Genomic DNA, 15608 nt, shown 5'->3' with positions numbered 1-15608 from the left:
AAAATATTTTATAAAAATTCGTCGGTAAAATAAACACCACATATTATATTGGCATGTTTTTTAGCTTAATAAAATGATTAAATTAATGTCTATTTCACAATTTGTTTGTTTTTTTATTTTATTTTATTATCAGGATTTAGTTAGTTTATATTTTCTTGGTAGATATTNTGGATTAGTTATTGATTGTTGGAGACTTATCAACGGCTGAGGTTTTTCTGTCAATAAAATATAGCAAGATTTTTATAAATTTACTGGAAAAATCATCGTTTTTTCAGGAGATTGAAAAATAACGGGGAAATAAGAGAAGGAAAGTGCAATAATTTGAGGTGGAACGATCTGTTCCAATTTCACTCCCCCTGTTCCGATTTCTCTGTTTTTGAGAGATTTGAGGAATATCAGATTCAGATTTCTGGGTGGAAAATTTTCAGCAAATTGTTTCCGATTTGTTCTCATTTTGTTTCGAGTTCCAAATAGATGATCGATCTCTTCGATTTTTTATATATAATCCGATCAAAACGCAAACGATTTTTCTTTTGTTTTTCAGTTTTGTTTTGTTGTGGTTCTTCTTTTATGGAGCAACAACTGATAGATTATTAAAGAAGAGTATGTGTAGGCCTGAAAGTGACTGTGTTTACATGAGCTTTGATTTTAGGTGATATTTGTTTGGATGCTTTCTGGATTCAATACATTGAAACTTCTTGTGTTTTTGTTTCTTGAAATCGACCGGTTTCCTGTTTTAGCGATTGATTTTAGTTGAGAATCTGATTTGGAGTATTGTAACCTTGATTGATTCGAACTGCGTTTGAGAATTGGGGAAAAACAAATTCTCAAAGTTCTTCAGATTTTAAGAGTTTTTTTTTTTCATTGTTTCCATATGGAGGCTACGGAATCAAACAGGTGCCATCTGCCGCTCCTTTCCATTTCGAGATTTTATCTGTAAATTCTTTGGAAAACCGATTAGTTTCGTTGTTAAAATTTCCCCCAAAAGTTGTTCAGTCGTCTGGAGTGGAACCCATGGCGGTGTCTTTCAGCCGTTTCTCATTGTGGGTTTGGAATAGGAAGGAGAAGAAGTCTGTTGCTAATGGTTCTCCTTCGAATTCTTCGTCTGAGTTTGGTAATGGATTGAGAGAATCAGAGCGTCTCAAATTCAAAAGGGGGGTGGGGTTGCCTTCATCGGCGAAGAAGGTCGAGAAGCAGCAATGGGGAAGTAAGAAAGAAACGAGGATTGAGTGGGAATGTGATTATGTGATGGTACCATCCGGCGGTGATGGCATGCAAATGTCGGAGTCTGACGCCTCTGGTGAGGCCGATTGGAGTATTGGTTGGTTGGAGCCTCACGGTCCTGGCTTTAAGAGTGATGATAGTTTTGCCGTTCTGGTGCCTTCGTATAGCAATCGTTGCAAGGAAGTGGTGGAGTGTTCAAATGTGGAGCTTCTGGCTGCCATCAAGAATCTTCAAACTGAGTTCTCACCTGGTATGGCCAGCCTTCTATTTGTTATGTGTTTTCACTGTTCTTTTATCGAATGCTTTCTGTCATATTGGCTATTTGCTTATAGGTACAGAGATTTTTACTTGTTTGTTCCTTCGTAATTCTTTAGTTGATCTTGAGGGTACTTGTTTGTTCCTTCGTAATTCTTTAGTTGATCTTGAGGGTACTTGTTTGTTCCTTCGTAATTCTTTAGTTGATCTTGAGGGTGCTTGTTTGTTCCTTCGTAATTCTTTAGTTGATCTTGAGGGTACTTGTTTGTTCCTTCGTAATTCTTTAGTTGATCTTGAGGGTACTTGTTTGTTCCTTCGTAATTCTTTAGTTGATCTTGAGGGTGCTTGTTTGTTCCTTCGTAATTCTTTAGTTGATCTTGAGGGTACTTGTTTGTTCCTTCGTAATTCTTTAGTTGATCTTGAGGGTGCACATGAGATGTGGACATTGGTTGGAGATGGTACGGGTGAGGGTGTGGAAACCTCTCCCTAACGGGCACGTTTTAAAAAGAGGGAAAACCCAGAAGAGAGTCTAAAAAGAATAATATTGGTGGCATGAACTATTACAAATAGTATTAGAGCTAGACACCAAGCAGTGTGCGGACGTTGGCCCGAGGGGGTGGATTGTGGGATCCCACATCGGTGGTTGGAGAGGGGAACGAAGCATTCTTTATAAGGGTGTGGAAACCTCTCCCTAGCCGATGCCTAAAAACCTCAAGGAGAAGTCTGGAAGAGAAAGTCAGATAAAGTCCAAAGAGACAATATCCACTGGGGTGAGGTCGGGAGGTTATAGAACATGATGTTATGGTTTGTGCTGCAATGGGCAGATAAAGTCTTGAATGGCTCTTAAGACATGATTCCTGAAATTTGGGAGCACATTCATTGGGCTTGTTTTGGAGCTGTTTTCGGCAGTAGTGATCCATGAATTGGTTTTAAAGCTTTTGATTTTCAAATGAAGAACAACTAAGTCATTGAATCTCTTCCTTGGGGAAAGATAATTCTTTGGATCTTTCATTCCAGAGACTAGTTTTACTTATTGAGTTATTTAGAGCTGGACTCGTATCTAAGTTATCGTTCGTGTGCATCGCATAAGTTACTATACTAAATTTCATGACTTGAAGGAAGCAACATCACCCAACTTTAGCATCATGTCACCAAGTGTGTCCTTGGACAAGCATCGGATTTTAGATTAAAATGAAACATCATGGACTAAGGAAACATGTCGTGGTGGCAGCTCGTCGCACGTAGGGTGATAGATTTACAGCCAAATTTCTCCTCTTTGATGTGCTGTTTGGTGAGAGTTCTTTGCTGTCAATCTCATAAATTATGTAGGGAGAGATCACTATCCCAAAGATGATACCTTTTCATTCTGTATTTACATCATAATAATGAAGGGATAATGCAAAAGAGAAGGCTTTCTTTTTAATGGTTTTGCTGCTGCTGATGAATATCTTATCTTATGCAGAGAGCCAGAAGCATATGGAACTGTTGCTTTCTTCCCTGCAAAACTCCAAAGCCTGAAATGTGCAGGCAGAGCATCATCTTGACTAGCAGCACTTTATGAAATAGGGTAACAAACCCTAGTTTTGGTCTGGAAAACCATTGGAAGGGAGATTTTCTTCCTTTATGTATATATTCAATAAGACAGTCTTAACTGTTTCATTTCTCCAATTTCCTTGAAATATTTCTTGGGTGGCTCTGTAATTATCTCTCACGAACTTGTTCATCCTCCTCTCACTGTTGCTCATACTTCGATCGCTTCGTTCTCGGTGTTCATGTCCTGTTTCAATGGCTGTAATTGAAGCACTGTACTCTACTTGTTAAGAGAATGAATCAACTGCCTGCAATATAGAATATGATATCTTTGTATTTGTCTGAAGCAGAGATTGATCACTTTGATCAATAAAAGACAGTTGCATTTTAATCTTGAGCATTGCATTTTACATTGGGAAAGACATTATTGAAGGCAAAGAGCAAGTCAGCTACTTTGCTATGTGGCTTTCCTCAGGGTGCCTTAATTGAAACTTCTGATACCACCTTGGCTCCCCTTCCCCTTGCCAGGTACAGGCCTATGTGGTGCATCAGCGCCTGATATAACACATTCAACTTTGTTATCATGCCCCCAAGATTCTAGTATTAAACGAAATCAAACATTCAAACATTCGACTCTTTTCATAATCGAACTTTTGACTTCCAGGAACCTAATAGACCTACTTCAAGAAAGCATTTGGGGAAAAAAAATGGACTAGAATTAATATACTCCAATTGTTTTTTCCTTTTTCTTATCCATTCGGTAGATATTATCATTACATTGTTGAATTAGAATGTTCTTTGATCTAATCTTAAAATTCTTTGTTCATAAAATTCTATCATCCCAAGGATGCAGACAAGTAAAGCAAATTCAACCACGCTGGCTAAGGGTCGTATAATCTCCAATAAAACTAAGGCATGGGCATATGAAGGGACAAAAACCCGATTAATAAAGAACAAGAAGAGAGACTCATTTTATATCAAAGTCAGTGATGGATCAATAATTTGAATACCTGTGGATGAGCAATTGCATCTCCTAAATTTTTGGCCACAGAAACTGGAAGATCAAAAGTGGCACAGCCACCGGAATATATAATCACATCCTTTAATGGCGGAAGGAAACCACGATTTCTTGCAGATAATGTTGAACAAACAAAATCCAGCACGCATATGTCGGTGCAAATTCCCAGCACTAAGATCTTTATTTTTTTTTCCAGAGAAGAAAACAGATCAAAGATTAATTTTCTCTAATTGAAAAAGGAAAACGTAATTAGACCAAATTGTATCTCCGATTCAAAGTTACAGAATACTCACGACTTTGATCTGATTATTTTTCACCCAATCGATGAAAACGTTAGAGCCATCTTTCTCCAAACAACCTACAAATCCATCGATGCAGTCTTTGCATTTCAGCGTTACATTCGTCTCATTTTCTAGCCATTGCAAGGCTGCAAACAAGGACGAGAGATTTTCAAAATTGGAAATATAGTTTTAAATTCAATCATGGAGATTATCAGTACAGGAAATGGTACCTGGAACTAATTTGGCTTCGTCGGTTCCAGCAATGCAATGAGGAGGATAAGGAGGCTCTGGAATATCAGGACGATGAGAATCAAGAAAGGCGAATATAGGCCACTTTTTCTCGCAGAAAACTTTAGCGAATCTCGCCGATTCCTCCACCATTTGAGAAATTTGCTCGTCATGGTGTTTCGGAGCCTGTAAAAACAAGGAGTCATTACCAAATCCGACGGAACTTCTGTAGTGAGTAATCGGAAAAATAAAACAAAAAAAAGAACAATAGCGAATGATATTCCGAATCAGAACTCTCTATCTCAAGGAGTAATTTCCAGATTAAGACATGGATCGAAACGGAGAAGAGAAATCAGCGAATGGAATTACCAAATTTCCAGCGCCGACGGTGCAGAAGCCATTAACGACATCAACGAGGACGAGGCCAGTGTTAACGTCACCGGACAAAACAAAAGGCTCCTGAGTCACCGGAAGGTTCTCCTTCAACAACTCCACAACCTCCGACACCATTTTCTTCTGCTTCTTCTTCTTCTTCTGGTTTAGGGAAACAAATCAAATGCGGGAAGCGCCACTGAACGCGGTCCTTCAAAATTGTAATACAGGCAAGTTGGTAAAAGTAGAAAGTCAACCTTGATAACCATTTAATAATAGCACGGAGTCAGATATGGAAGTGGGTCCAATCGCTTTGCAATGTGAACCGTTGGATTTAAGAGCCCTACTGAGAAATCGTGTGGCTGAGTGTCGTATAAGAAAAATGTTAAATTGGAACCTCATTCTAATATATTGTTAAAAATAAAAATAAATAAATAAAATAAAAGGAATGGTTGGGAGAAATTTACTGGGTATAACTTAATAATCCCACCAAAACGTCATCGTTCCACTAACTTTCCGACATTAATAGGCGTAACCTTTACGCAAAACCACCCAATCAAAAAATTTAGATTCCAAACTCAGAATTTACTTTACTCCCGTTAATGTTCGAATTATCTACTGTGTATATAAAAATAATAATAATCGCAGACGACGTCGTTTCACAAGATAGCTTCTGACCAGTGCTCTGTCCGTTTGACCGGAAGATTTGAGAAGTCAAATGACATTATATCACTGCTAGAAAGCAGAGATTTTATGCAGCCCCACCCTAGAACTGATTTACCGCTGCAAATCTTTTCTCTTCCGGCGATTTTTCAGTCATCGCCATGTGTAACGGCCATCGCCGATCTTCGTTTGGAGATAGCCTTTTCCCCTACCAAACCTCCGTACCGGAAAACGGCGATGCTTCTGTCGTGGATAATATACGGGGAAGATTGGCGGAAGCAGAGTCGCGACTGGCTGTAGTTCGGGCTCGGGAGGTGGAGCTCAGCCGCCTCTTGGAGGAAATGAAACGTTTGGTCTCTGTGATGGAGATTCTCGAGAACTACCTGAAACGGCAGTATCGTGACCGCCAAGAGTATGTGGTTCGTCTTCTCTCCCCTGTAGCTCGAAAATAGAAATTCCTCTTCGCCGTCAATGTCTGTAATTCTAGGGCTACCAACCCAACCTAGGGCTGTTTTCTTGCATTTTCGTTCATGTTTTCAATCCTTGTTGACTGTATTCGCTGCCAAATCCTTGAATATATCCGATTTAAGAATTTGTAGTCTGCGGCGTTTGTTGCTCTCCGCCATTGGTTTCACTTGGGAATGGAATAGATACCATTAACTCGTTTAATCGATGGAATTTGTGACAATTTTCTGTAATCTAACATGAACAGAGTCATTCGCTGGGTTTTACAGGATTGAATCGAGAACGGAAGAAGAAAGAAAATGGGACAAACTATCAGTCTATTTTCAAGTATACATTCAACTATCAGTCGCTAAATCTAAAGTGTAAAGATTTGAGGTCTCATTTTGCCAGTCTTGAATGAGAGAGCGAAGTGTGTGATTAGGGGTGAGATAAGGATGCTGTAACCTCAAGTTGGTCATTGGTGATGTATCGTGTCCTGCAATTATCCATTTTTCTATGGCCTCTAACTCGTACGAGAACCCATCTGCTGCCACATGTGGGTTCTTCATCACTTCCTGCACCAACAATTCACCAAATAATTATGAACTTGATTCCTTTTTTGTTAGAAAAGTAAATAAGTTATGGCCTATGGTTATAATAAGCATTGAATGTTAGTAGCCACTTAGTGAAGCTGCGAAGAGACCGTAGGGATCTAGAAATTCAATAAACCTGCAAAATGGGACAGATGAAGATTCTTGGCACATCATCTACATCCTCATTAGTTGCATTTGCACCTTCGTTTCCCACTAGATCATCTGCTTTCGCCTTGATCTCATCGATCTCCTCCATGGCTGTCGCCAAGTTAAGCTCTGAATTTAAACCATTTGGGGTTACGCATCTCAAAGCCAGATCAACTAGCCCATCAACCAAGTCCAACGGCCACTGTCCAGCCTCGTCGTCTAAAATCTGGACAATACCAACCTTTCCCATCGTCAGTGCCTTCTCAATCAGCCCTGTCCAATTCCTCCCAGTTACCAGATGTAGCAGCAGAGCCCCAAAAGCCTGGATGTCCAACGCAATACCACCAGCTTCATCCAATTCGGCGAGCCCAAAACCAGTGACTTTGGCGACAAGGTTTTGGTCCAGGAGAATTTTGGAGAGGGTGAGGTTGCCATGAGAAATGGGCTGAGGTTGAGCCTGGTGAAGGAAGCTCAGGCCCGAGCATACCTCTGATGCTATACGGATTCTGTCATGCCACATGAGAGGGCGGCGTATTTTCCTGGATCTTTTGTTCGTTGGAAGTAGTCTGTCACTCAAACTACCATTATGCATGTAATCAAAGACAATACATTTGAGCTCGGAGCAGAATCCCATCATGGCAATCAGATGAGGGTGACGGATATGGCTTAAAAGCTCCACCTGCAAGTAAACAGTTGAAAACATAGTTTTTGACAGTTGAAGACAGTTGAAAAGAGGGCATCTGCTACCTTAGATTGAAAATCTTCTTCTGACAGACAATTTCCTGAGTCGATCATTTGGATTGCAATTGAATTATGGTTGATACGTCCTCTGTACACCCGGGAACTCAATCTCATTTGTTCTGAAAAGCCCTCGGTGGCTAATCTGATCTCTTCAGCCGTGTAAACTCTTGTACTGCAAGTCACTTCACTCGACCTTTCAGCCATTCCAATGGCATCTTTCTCTTTGCAGAACTCAATTCTCCGGTTAAGAATGTCTCTTTGTCTCCTCAGCTCCTCGATTTCTCTCACCATCCCTTCTTTTGTTTTCGCTGTCTTCTCCAATTGAGCTTCTATACGCGATTTTCCTGCAGTGGAAATTTGGAGCTTCCTTGATAGCTCAGCTTGCAGTTCGAGAAGTGAACTTAATCTGTTCTTGCTTTCCTCGATATCACGTACTATTTCAAGAATGCATTCTTTGGCAGGGTCTAATTCTTTCTGCAACTCTTCCCTAATTGTAACCTCTTCTTTTATCTGTGCTTCAAGCTCTTCGGTCTGTAAAATCATGAATACTTTGATGGTTATGAGAGCGAATATGAAATGAATCAAACAGAGGAAAGAAACAGCCTATAGTACCCGCTGACTGCACAGATTAATGGCCCACTCTGCTTTAGCTTGCCTTTCAGCACTACCCTTTGCTTCATCTTTCATCAACTGGATGGTCTTGCGAGCTTCCTCTATTTTAGTCCTAAGATGCTCAATGCTTTCCTCAGTATTCTGCCAACATCGTTCAGGCAATCAGCAGTGTTCTTGAGTAACAGAACTTGTAACAGATCAAGTCCCATATTGAAGATAGCAAAATGAGTTCATTACTAGTTTTCTCCCTGGGTTGTAAATGAGAGTACATTTTTAGGAACAAATTCTTAAAGACCCAATTCCTCATAGTCAGATTGAAAAGTATCATATCATGATCAGTATGTCAGATTGAGAACAAAGTCTTAAAACCATTGACTGTCATTGTTGCTAGAAAGCAAAGTGGATTTGACAAATTCAATGCTAAAATGCACAAAAGATGATGAACAACTATTATTTAATTGTTTTCCTGACTGAAAAATAATATTTACCATATCTGAATCAGGATGATCCAGAATATTGAACTGGGTTGAACTTGAAGTTTCAAGAACATCCTCTTGATCCTGCTCGCAGTCTTTTTCTTCCTGCAAATTCAACGATAGTAATTCCTCGTAGTAGTTCTCTAGTTCATGGATATTATTGTCCCAATAATTTCGAGAACTCAAGGAATTTGAACTACTTGGTGAAGAAGACGAGAGACTCAACATCCTCTCTGTGGAATAGATTGGATCTTCCATGAACATCTTTCCCAGCCAGTCTTTGAATGAATGCTTGCTGCTGATTTTAGAGATCCTTACACCTTTATCATCTTCCATGATTCTTTCATCTCTGAGAAATACCTGTTTTCCTCCCCATATTACAAACAACTCACAAGAATTGGCCTTGTTTCTGTAAATGTAAAATGATCCACTAATTGCATTCTTTGATTTCCTACAGAAGAACAATTCACACACAAATGTTTCAATGCAAAAAATTGATGTCCTATCTAATATCAAATCTTAGGAAGTTTTCTGCATACCAAGATGAAGATTTCATAAACGTAAAACCAATGACTAAATTGGTGATTCCCAATTCTGAAATCAAGTCAACCAGGAACCTATGAATAGGTTCATCAGATTTCTCAACCTTGAGTATTTCGGCTTTTACCTAATGCCATAAGAAGGGGATCAGACATTGTAAGAATTTTCCAGGAGTCAATTAGCTAGAGAAGAAATACGACCAAACCTTGCCACAAAAATCTACATATTTAGAAAGTAGCTTATCGATCTTTTCCTGCTCATATTTTCTCAGAACTTTCACTTTGTCTTCACTTACAGAACTCGCAGGGAGCTTTCCGACTGAAATGAGATAAGCAATCAACGAAGAAGATTAGGAGAACGAATATCGATGAATCAATGAAACATAATTTGAAGAACAGGCAGTGTTTACATGGAGTGTAGACATATTCCTGGGAATTGGTATAGGCGATGTGAAGAATCACAATTGAAATCGGTTGAGACTTCCATTTCCCAAGAGTCCACCCCAATGTCTTAAATCCATCGTGAAGATCATTCCCGATAGCAACGTAGACCTTGTCTGCTTTACCAGTCATTGATTGATTATCAACGAGGCGCTTATCCGTTGGGCTTCGATTGCTGCAAACGAGTTGCCAATGGCTCCCTCAACTCGTGGTGAACTGAATAAAGCGTTGAATGAAGGCTGAATCCAGAGCTTCCGGTAGAAAAGGAAATGGAAAGTTTCCGGTGGGGTCTTTTGGAGGTTTAAGAGTAGTGAAACCTTCGTAGAAAGTTGAAGAGCAAGATCCTTTGGATTTTAACCTTTCCTCGTAAGTTTGTGGCGGATTTTCAAAGCTCCGGCGAAGACTTTTTTCCCCGTCGTCTTCATCCATTTATATTTACTCCCTTGACAGGGACGCCCAAGTATTTTCATTCTTATTTCTTAAATACTGTTTTTATTTTGGTGGGGCCCATTAGAGGCATTTCTTCGTTGCCAATTGGCATCATTTTCTTGAGTTTTTTTTTTTAATAATATATTTTCAATAAATTATTGAGGTAAATAATTCTGCTCATAATAAAATTTTAAAATTTGAGTTTTTATTTAAGCTTTTTTTTTTTAATTAATTAATTTATTTATTTATGAAATATGGGCTAAAAATGCAAAACTAGATCTCAGAATGATTTGTCATTGACTTTTTTTTTCTTCATTAAATTATTCTATAAAAAAATCGATTAAATTTAAACAATATTCATCCATTTGTTTAATATAATATAGTGAAAATAAATTAGAAAATGAGAACCCTATCGTAAAATTGATTTGGAATATTCTTTTTTAGTCCCTTTTGTGGAGGTTAAAAACAAGATTAGTTAAGTTTCATGAAAAATAAAATAAAATAAATATTTTTTTCTTATTTTTTAAATATTATTTGACGGAAGACTTTATAATAACTTATCGTGTGACGTTATTTCATTACTTTATTTAAATACAACAAATAAATATTTAATTTTTTTTATAATAATAGGCCAATCATTCCTTACAGAGGGTAAAAAAGAAAATAAATTGAGTATTAAATATTTTTTACCACGGGGAGTTTGACTATAAATATGCATTGAACAAGGACAAAAAAAACCTTCCTTGTTGTCATTCCTGTCACGTATTTCATTATTTATCTTTATAAAAAATTTCATTTATTTAATAATAAAATAATTTAAATTAAAATAGTAAATAAAATGGTTATAAATACTTAATTTATGTGAATAAAAGTTTAATAGGTCTTTATTAATTATTAATTTTGTATTTATTAGAATCCTGATTAATTTAAATTTTATGTTTAATGTAATTTAATTGTCGGGTAAATTTATAATGTTTTAGAAAATAAAATTGAAGACTAAATTAACAGAAATTAGAAAGTTGAATAAATTTGTAATTTAATCAAAATTTAATTTAGATTTAGATTTTGCGCGGCCGCCACGCGGGGCACAGTCGGCTTCGACATTTTCGGGACGTCTCTTTTGTCCTGGTATGGCTCTCCTCGGCGACGATGGTCGGGGCTATGAGCTAGCTCGAAAACTCGAGACCCTTGGCGTATGGCGGACATGGCTTGGTGATTTCAACTACTCCAACTTCGTGCCCTTCCTCTCTTCGACTTCCACATGGGAAACATTCATGCGAACGGACGATTCGAAATCTAGGGCTCAGATCCAGCTACAACTTAGGGCTCGAGCTCTCCTCTTCGACAAAGCAAGCGTCTCTCTCTTTCTTCGTTCCACTCCCTCGCCTTCTTCTTCTTCTGCTGTGAATCCATTATCGTCCTCTTCTTTGGCTATTTCGAAGCTCAATCCTAATTGTAAGATTCATTTCGAATTGGATTGTTGTTTTTCCATTTGTTACTATACTGCATTAGTATTTGAGTCTGGTGCCATCTTTTGCAGACTTGCAACTTCATGGTGACGATGTGTATTTTACACTGGAAAATCCTTCCAAAGATGTGAAGGGTCATGTTTCATCCAATAAGGCTTCCGGCAAGGTTCTTTCCTTTGCTCCTTCACTGTAGTTTTCAAGATACTTTTGTATTTCATATGCTCTATTATGTTAGTTTTGCATGAAATTTTGACGCGTCAAAATTTGCAAGTCCCCCCAATATTGTTTTTGTGAGACGTTGGTTGAGTCTAGAGTTTATTGGCTTCTTTCTTGGGGCAATGGTCTGGTTTGGGCCTCCAGTTTCGGGGAGTTTCTTGTAATACAATCGTGCCTTCACACCGTAAACTTATCAAGCATTGCTGTATAGGATGTTTAGTGATTTTGGGGACTAATTGAGTTTGGGGTGAAACCTCAATCTTCTTGTCAGGAACGGATGGGAAAAGATGGAGTGACAGTGATCTTAAATTGATAGCATTGATGTTTCCCGTTGCTCATCTCTCCATTTTAGTGCTTCCTTCTAAAATTTATTTTGTTCTGAAAAGCAATTAGAGCTATCTCAGGTCGAATGTGTATGCTATATTATGGCGAGTACTTAATGTTAGATTACGTTTATGCCGACTCTATAATTTGATCGATTGTTTTGTCAGATAGATTCCATCTTTGACAAGCCCCTATCATTCCTGGTTATCAGAGTACTTTAGTTGCTTTGGCCTGTAAAGTCTCCATCCTTCTCCTTTCTGATTCCATCTCTTGTGATGCTTATGCAGTTTCCATTGAAATTTGAGTTCGCAACAATTTGTGTAGTTATATTTTAGGCCTTTCTCTGAAACATAATATTATCTTTTTCCAAAGACGAAGAAGAAAAAAGAAAAAGGAAAATCAATAAGCTGACACCAAGCATGACAGAATAATATCAATATCACATGATAAATTTTCTGTAATTATGGTTCTTGCACAGAAATATGATAAAAGATTACTTCACTTGCTTGTTAAGTTTTTAGTCCTGTTCGTTGTGGCTTTAATTGTTCAATGTTCATATGGTATGATTACTAGATAGGATGGGAGGTTGTAAGTGTGAACTATTATAAGGTTGATGATGTGATTTTGGTTTATCTATGCTTATTTATACTTATGAGTGGTTATAGCCTATAATAAGCGGCCAATCCCGAAAGTGCAACATACCTTACTTGTCACCTGGATATGCAGATTCAGCCAAAAGCAGCTTCGGGTGTTGGGCCAAGATCTAGAGAGTCTGAAATTGGTGATTCATCCCAAAAATTAAAAAATGAACTTCCTGAAACATGGTACAATCAGTTCATTGAGAAGTATAGAGTCAAGCAGCCATATTGTTTGTCAAATGGGAACAATGTTGCAGACAAGCGAACATCTGAGGAAATGTCCTCTTACGTTAGATTACTTGAGAAACATAAGAAAAGGCGTATGGTCTTTAAGGATGATCAGCTTACAAATTTTGGAAATTCTGTCTCGGCAAATGCTTCAAGTTCTGCTTTTGATTTCAATAGTTCAATTGAAGACGATGCTAATTTTTTCCCTGAAGTTATGTTTACTTTTAACTGTGTGCCAGAGAGTGCATTCCCACCCCCTGATGATATGAAAGACTATAGAAAACTGGAACTCTCTGGAGTCACTGGTACCTTCCCTCAGCCTATTACTAGGAATTCTGCCATGATGGAGAGGTTTGGTGTTAAGCCTGATTACCTTAGCACAGAACGAGGGAGCAACATACAGCGTGCAAAAAGTGGATCTGGAGGGAGCAGGAAAAATCTAGGTCAAGAACAATCTTTTCAGATGTCTCAGAAAGTAGTAGCTAAAATGTTGATGAGTAGAGGGTTTGATGGTGCTACAGAAGTTCCGTTGGAGGTCTTCTCCCAGTTTTTGAGTTGTCATATCTGCAAACTTGGTAGTACTTTGAGAGTACTTGCTGATAGTTACAGAAATCAGTGTTCAGCCGTGGATTTACTGAGGATGTTCCTTAAAACGATGGGATACGGGTAAGTTTGAGTTCTTATTATTTCTTTGTTACGAGGTTGATGTGTAACTAATTGGTATAAATGAAGAACTGAAGTGTTTGAGGGCCAAACAACCATCATACGGTTAACACTCTTTTACTTTAATAATTCTCACTATCTTCCTGACGTCATCATTCCTGGTGCCATCTCTTATCTAGTTGCATAATTTTTGTGTTAATTGATATTGATGCTGTCAATTTGTTTGTCTAGAGAACAAATGCTTGCCGAAGAAGGCTAATATAATAGGTAGCATTTAATTTTCTGTACTTGATTATGAAAATTAGAAGCTTGAATCTGGTCTCAAAACTTGTCGAGGCTATCATAATCTCAAATGGGATTTGTTAGGGAACATCTGCGTTTATCATAAAGTTAAGTTCAAGCTACTTTATAACACTTCTTTGGTTGCTTGATCCCATACAGTAACTTTGGACCCTTGGTGGAAATTGTCAAGGATGGTTCCAGGAATTATGTACGGCAGTCCTTGCAAGTTCATGGAGTCCAACCACAGATGCAGGCACAGCATCAGAGCCTTCTTCAAGTGCCTCAACAAGTATGTATCCCTATATTTTCTCCTGCGTGTCAATTTTTGTTTTGTGTGCCCTTGTCGTATGAGGCTTTTGTTTTTCAGTTTCTTATTGTATGATGTTCTCATGTAATTACAGAAGTTATACTGCGAATATCAAATTCTCGATAGATATTCTTTTGTTGGTATAACTCTCTCGCTGCATTGAGACAGACATTTTGTCCCACAACATTTTCTTGGTACTTTAATCAACTATTACCATTCATCTCTTTAATAATCCTTGCTTCACATGCCATCAATGTCGTTGAAACGAATCGAGGACATCTATTAAAACTTAAAACTCTATATTGCATCTCGAAAACCATAAGGCAAATTTGTTGGATCTGCAGGTGCCCAGACAAATGCATCCCCAGATGCCACAGATGGTTCATCCCCAAAATTTGGCATTTCAGCAGCAGCAGCAATTAGCGCTTGCTGAAAAGATGCGAAGACGGCAATCTGCAAACCCACGTGCTGTTATGGAAGTGAACAAGGACAGACCATTAGTGCAAGTCAAGGTTGAAAATACAGAATTGCCTATGGATGGCAACGCCTTAAATGCTCTTAACGTCAGACATCCCCAGTTGCAGTTCCGCCACCCGCAAATTGCCGCTATGTCCAATGTTCACGCTTCACCAGCAAATCAGTTCAGGCAAATGTCTTCTATGCAAATGCCCCAGATCCAGACACCGTAAGAGGATCTTAAAATTCAAAAATAATCTTTAACCACAAAGTTGCTTCTTGAATGGGTTCTTTGCTGATCTATTGTAGCACATTCTCATCGTTATGCAGGAATATTAATGTCGCTAGGGCTCCACCGGTCAAGGTCGAAGGCTTCCAGGAACTGATGGGTGGGGACTCTTCCTCAAAACATGACTCGGAGGAAGCTAGATTGACCTCCCCTTCAAGTAAATAGTTCAGGCAGTAACTACTTCGTGGTATCCATGTACATATTCCTTCACGTGAACAAAAATTATTATAATTCTGAGCAAGCAAGCTTGAGCCACTAAAGTTGCAATTCGTCCCGGAAGTTGGATCATGCACCGCCGGTGCGCTACTTTCCCGGTATTCAGTCTTCATTGCCCGTTAGATCAATATTTTATGCTTCATTGCTTATTATATGAGGATTAATTTGAATATTTATCGTTAAATTTCAAATTTGATCCTTATAGCTGGGAAGATAAAGCTAGAATTTTGTTAATGTGATTTTAATTCTTATAGTTCCTATGGTGATTTATAACTTGAGTTCAGCAATGAGTATTTTTTTTCTTTCAACTAGTTTTTTATTTTAAAATTAAATTTATTTTTGGATTATTATCTGTTTTTTAACTATATTTTTTAAAAACAAGGAAAAGTGTCTGTTAGCGTCGTAGTTGCGATTTTTTTTTTTTAATAATTCCTCGAATAATTCTTCTAATTTATCATATATAAAAATTGAGAAAAAAAACCAAATGTTTTTTTTTTTTTTTTTTTTTTTTTTTTTTTTTTTTTTTT

The 15608-nt window shown here is 38.0% G+C and overlaps 4 protein-coding genes across 4 annotated transcripts; 2 read left to right on the top strand and 2 right to left on the bottom strand.

Annotated features, from left to right (window-relative positions):
• Positions 1-266: 266 nt before the first annotated feature.
• On the top strand, positions 267-3345 carry LOC111782277. Its single transcript, XM_023663126.1, has 2 exons — positions 267-1474; positions 2942-3345. The coding sequence occupies exons 1-2, from the start codon at positions 1015-1017 to the stop codon at positions 2995-2997; spliced, it is 516 nt and encodes a 171-aa protein (XP_023518894.1). The 5' UTR covers positions 267-1014; the 3' UTR covers positions 2998-3345.
• Positions 3324-5155, bottom strand: LOC111782276 (nicotinamidase 1). The gene is made up of 5 exons (XM_023663125.1): positions 4906-5155; positions 4539-4722; positions 4321-4454; positions 4020-4205; positions 3324-3564 (listed from the first exon to the last, which is right to left on the bottom strand). The coding sequence occupies exons 1-5, from the start codon at positions 5044-5046 to the stop codon at positions 3481-3483; spliced, it is 729 nt and encodes a 242-aa protein (XP_023518893.1). The 5' UTR covers positions 5047-5155; the 3' UTR covers positions 3324-3480.
• A 1173-nt stretch (positions 5156-6328) lies between these two features.
• LOC111782273 (putative U-box domain-containing protein 50) lies at positions 6329-10075 on the bottom strand. The gene is made up of 8 exons (XM_023663121.1): positions 9534-10075; positions 9330-9442; positions 9124-9251; positions 8597-9035; positions 8109-8249; positions 7503-8027; positions 6745-7434; positions 6329-6590 (listed from the first exon to the last, which is right to left on the bottom strand). The coding sequence occupies exons 1-8, from the start codon at positions 9694-9696 to the stop codon at positions 6372-6374; spliced, it is 2418 nt and encodes an 805-aa protein (XP_023518889.1). The 5' UTR covers positions 9697-10075; the 3' UTR covers positions 6329-6371.
• Positions 10076-11065: 990 nt separating this feature from the next.
• Positions 11066-15334, top strand: LOC111782274. The gene is made up of 6 exons (XM_023663122.1): positions 11066-11448; positions 11534-11628; positions 12729-13534; positions 13973-14102; positions 14465-14805; positions 14907-15334. Exons 1-6 carry the CDS (start codon positions 11124-11126, stop codon positions 15028-15030), a joined length of 1821 nt encoding a protein of 606 aa, XP_023518890.1. The 5' UTR covers positions 11066-11123; the 3' UTR covers positions 15031-15334.
• Positions 15335-15608: the final 274 nt, after the last annotated feature.

Source organism: Cucurbita pepo, chromosome LG19 (assembly GCF_002806865.2).
Source record: "Cucurbita pepo subsp. pepo cultivar mu-cu-16 chromosome LG19, ASM280686v2, whole genome shotgun sequence".
In the NCBI taxonomy this organism is placed as follows: domain Eukaryota; kingdom Viridiplantae; phylum Streptophyta; class Magnoliopsida; order Cucurbitales; family Cucurbitaceae; genus Cucurbita; species Cucurbita pepo.
The sequence above is the reverse complement of the archived record's forward strand: the minus strand, read 5'-3'. Positions and strand labels throughout refer to the sequence as shown.

Excerpts from the sequence above, each read along its gene's own strand:
- LOC111782277 (XM_023663126.1), top strand. The coding sequence starts at position 1,015 with ATGGCGGTGTCTTTCAGCCGTTTCTCATTGTGGGTTTGGAATAGGAAG. Across the intron at positions 1,475-2,941 it reads TCAAACTGAGTTCTCACCTG|AGAGCCAGAAGCATATGGAA; the intron begins GTATGGCCAGCC and ends TATCTTATGCAG.
- LOC111782276 (XM_023663125.1), bottom strand. The coding sequence starts at position 5,046 with ATGGTGTCGGAGGTTGTGGAGTTGTTGAAGGAGAACCTTCCGGTGACT. Across the intron at positions 4,455-4,538 it reads CGAAGCCAAATTAGTTCCAG|CCTTGCAATGGCTAGAAAAT; the intron begins GTACCATTTCCT and ends CCTTGTTTGCAG. Across the intron at positions 4,206-4,320 it reads AAAATAATCAGATCAAAGTC|ATCTTAGTGCTGGGAATTTG; the intron begins GTGAGTATTCTG and ends AAAAAAATAAAG.
- LOC111782273 (XM_023663121.1), bottom strand. The coding sequence starts at position 9,696 with ATGACTGGTAAAGCAGACAAGGTCTACGTTGCTATCGGGAATGATCTT. Across the intron at positions 9,252-9,329 it reads ATGTAGATTTTTGTGGCAAG|GTAAAAGCCGAAATACTCAA; the intron begins GTTTGGTCGTAT and ends TTATGGCATTAG. Across the intron at positions 9,036-9,123 it reads TTTATGAAATCTTCATCTTG|GAAATCAAAGAATGCAATTA; the intron begins GTATGCAGAAAA and ends GTTCTTCTGTAG.
- LOC111782274 (XM_023663122.1), top strand. The coding sequence starts at position 11,124 with ATGGCTCTCCTCGGCGACGATGGTCGGGGCTATGAGCTAGCTCGAAAA. Across the intron at positions 11,449-11,533 it reads TTCGAAGCTCAATCCTAATT|ACTTGCAACTTCATGGTGAC; the intron begins GTAAGATTCATT and ends CATCTTTTGCAG. Across the intron at positions 14,103-14,464 it reads TTCTTCAAGTGCCTCAACAA|GTGCCCAGACAAATGCATCC; the intron begins GTATGTATCCCT and ends TTGGATCTGCAG.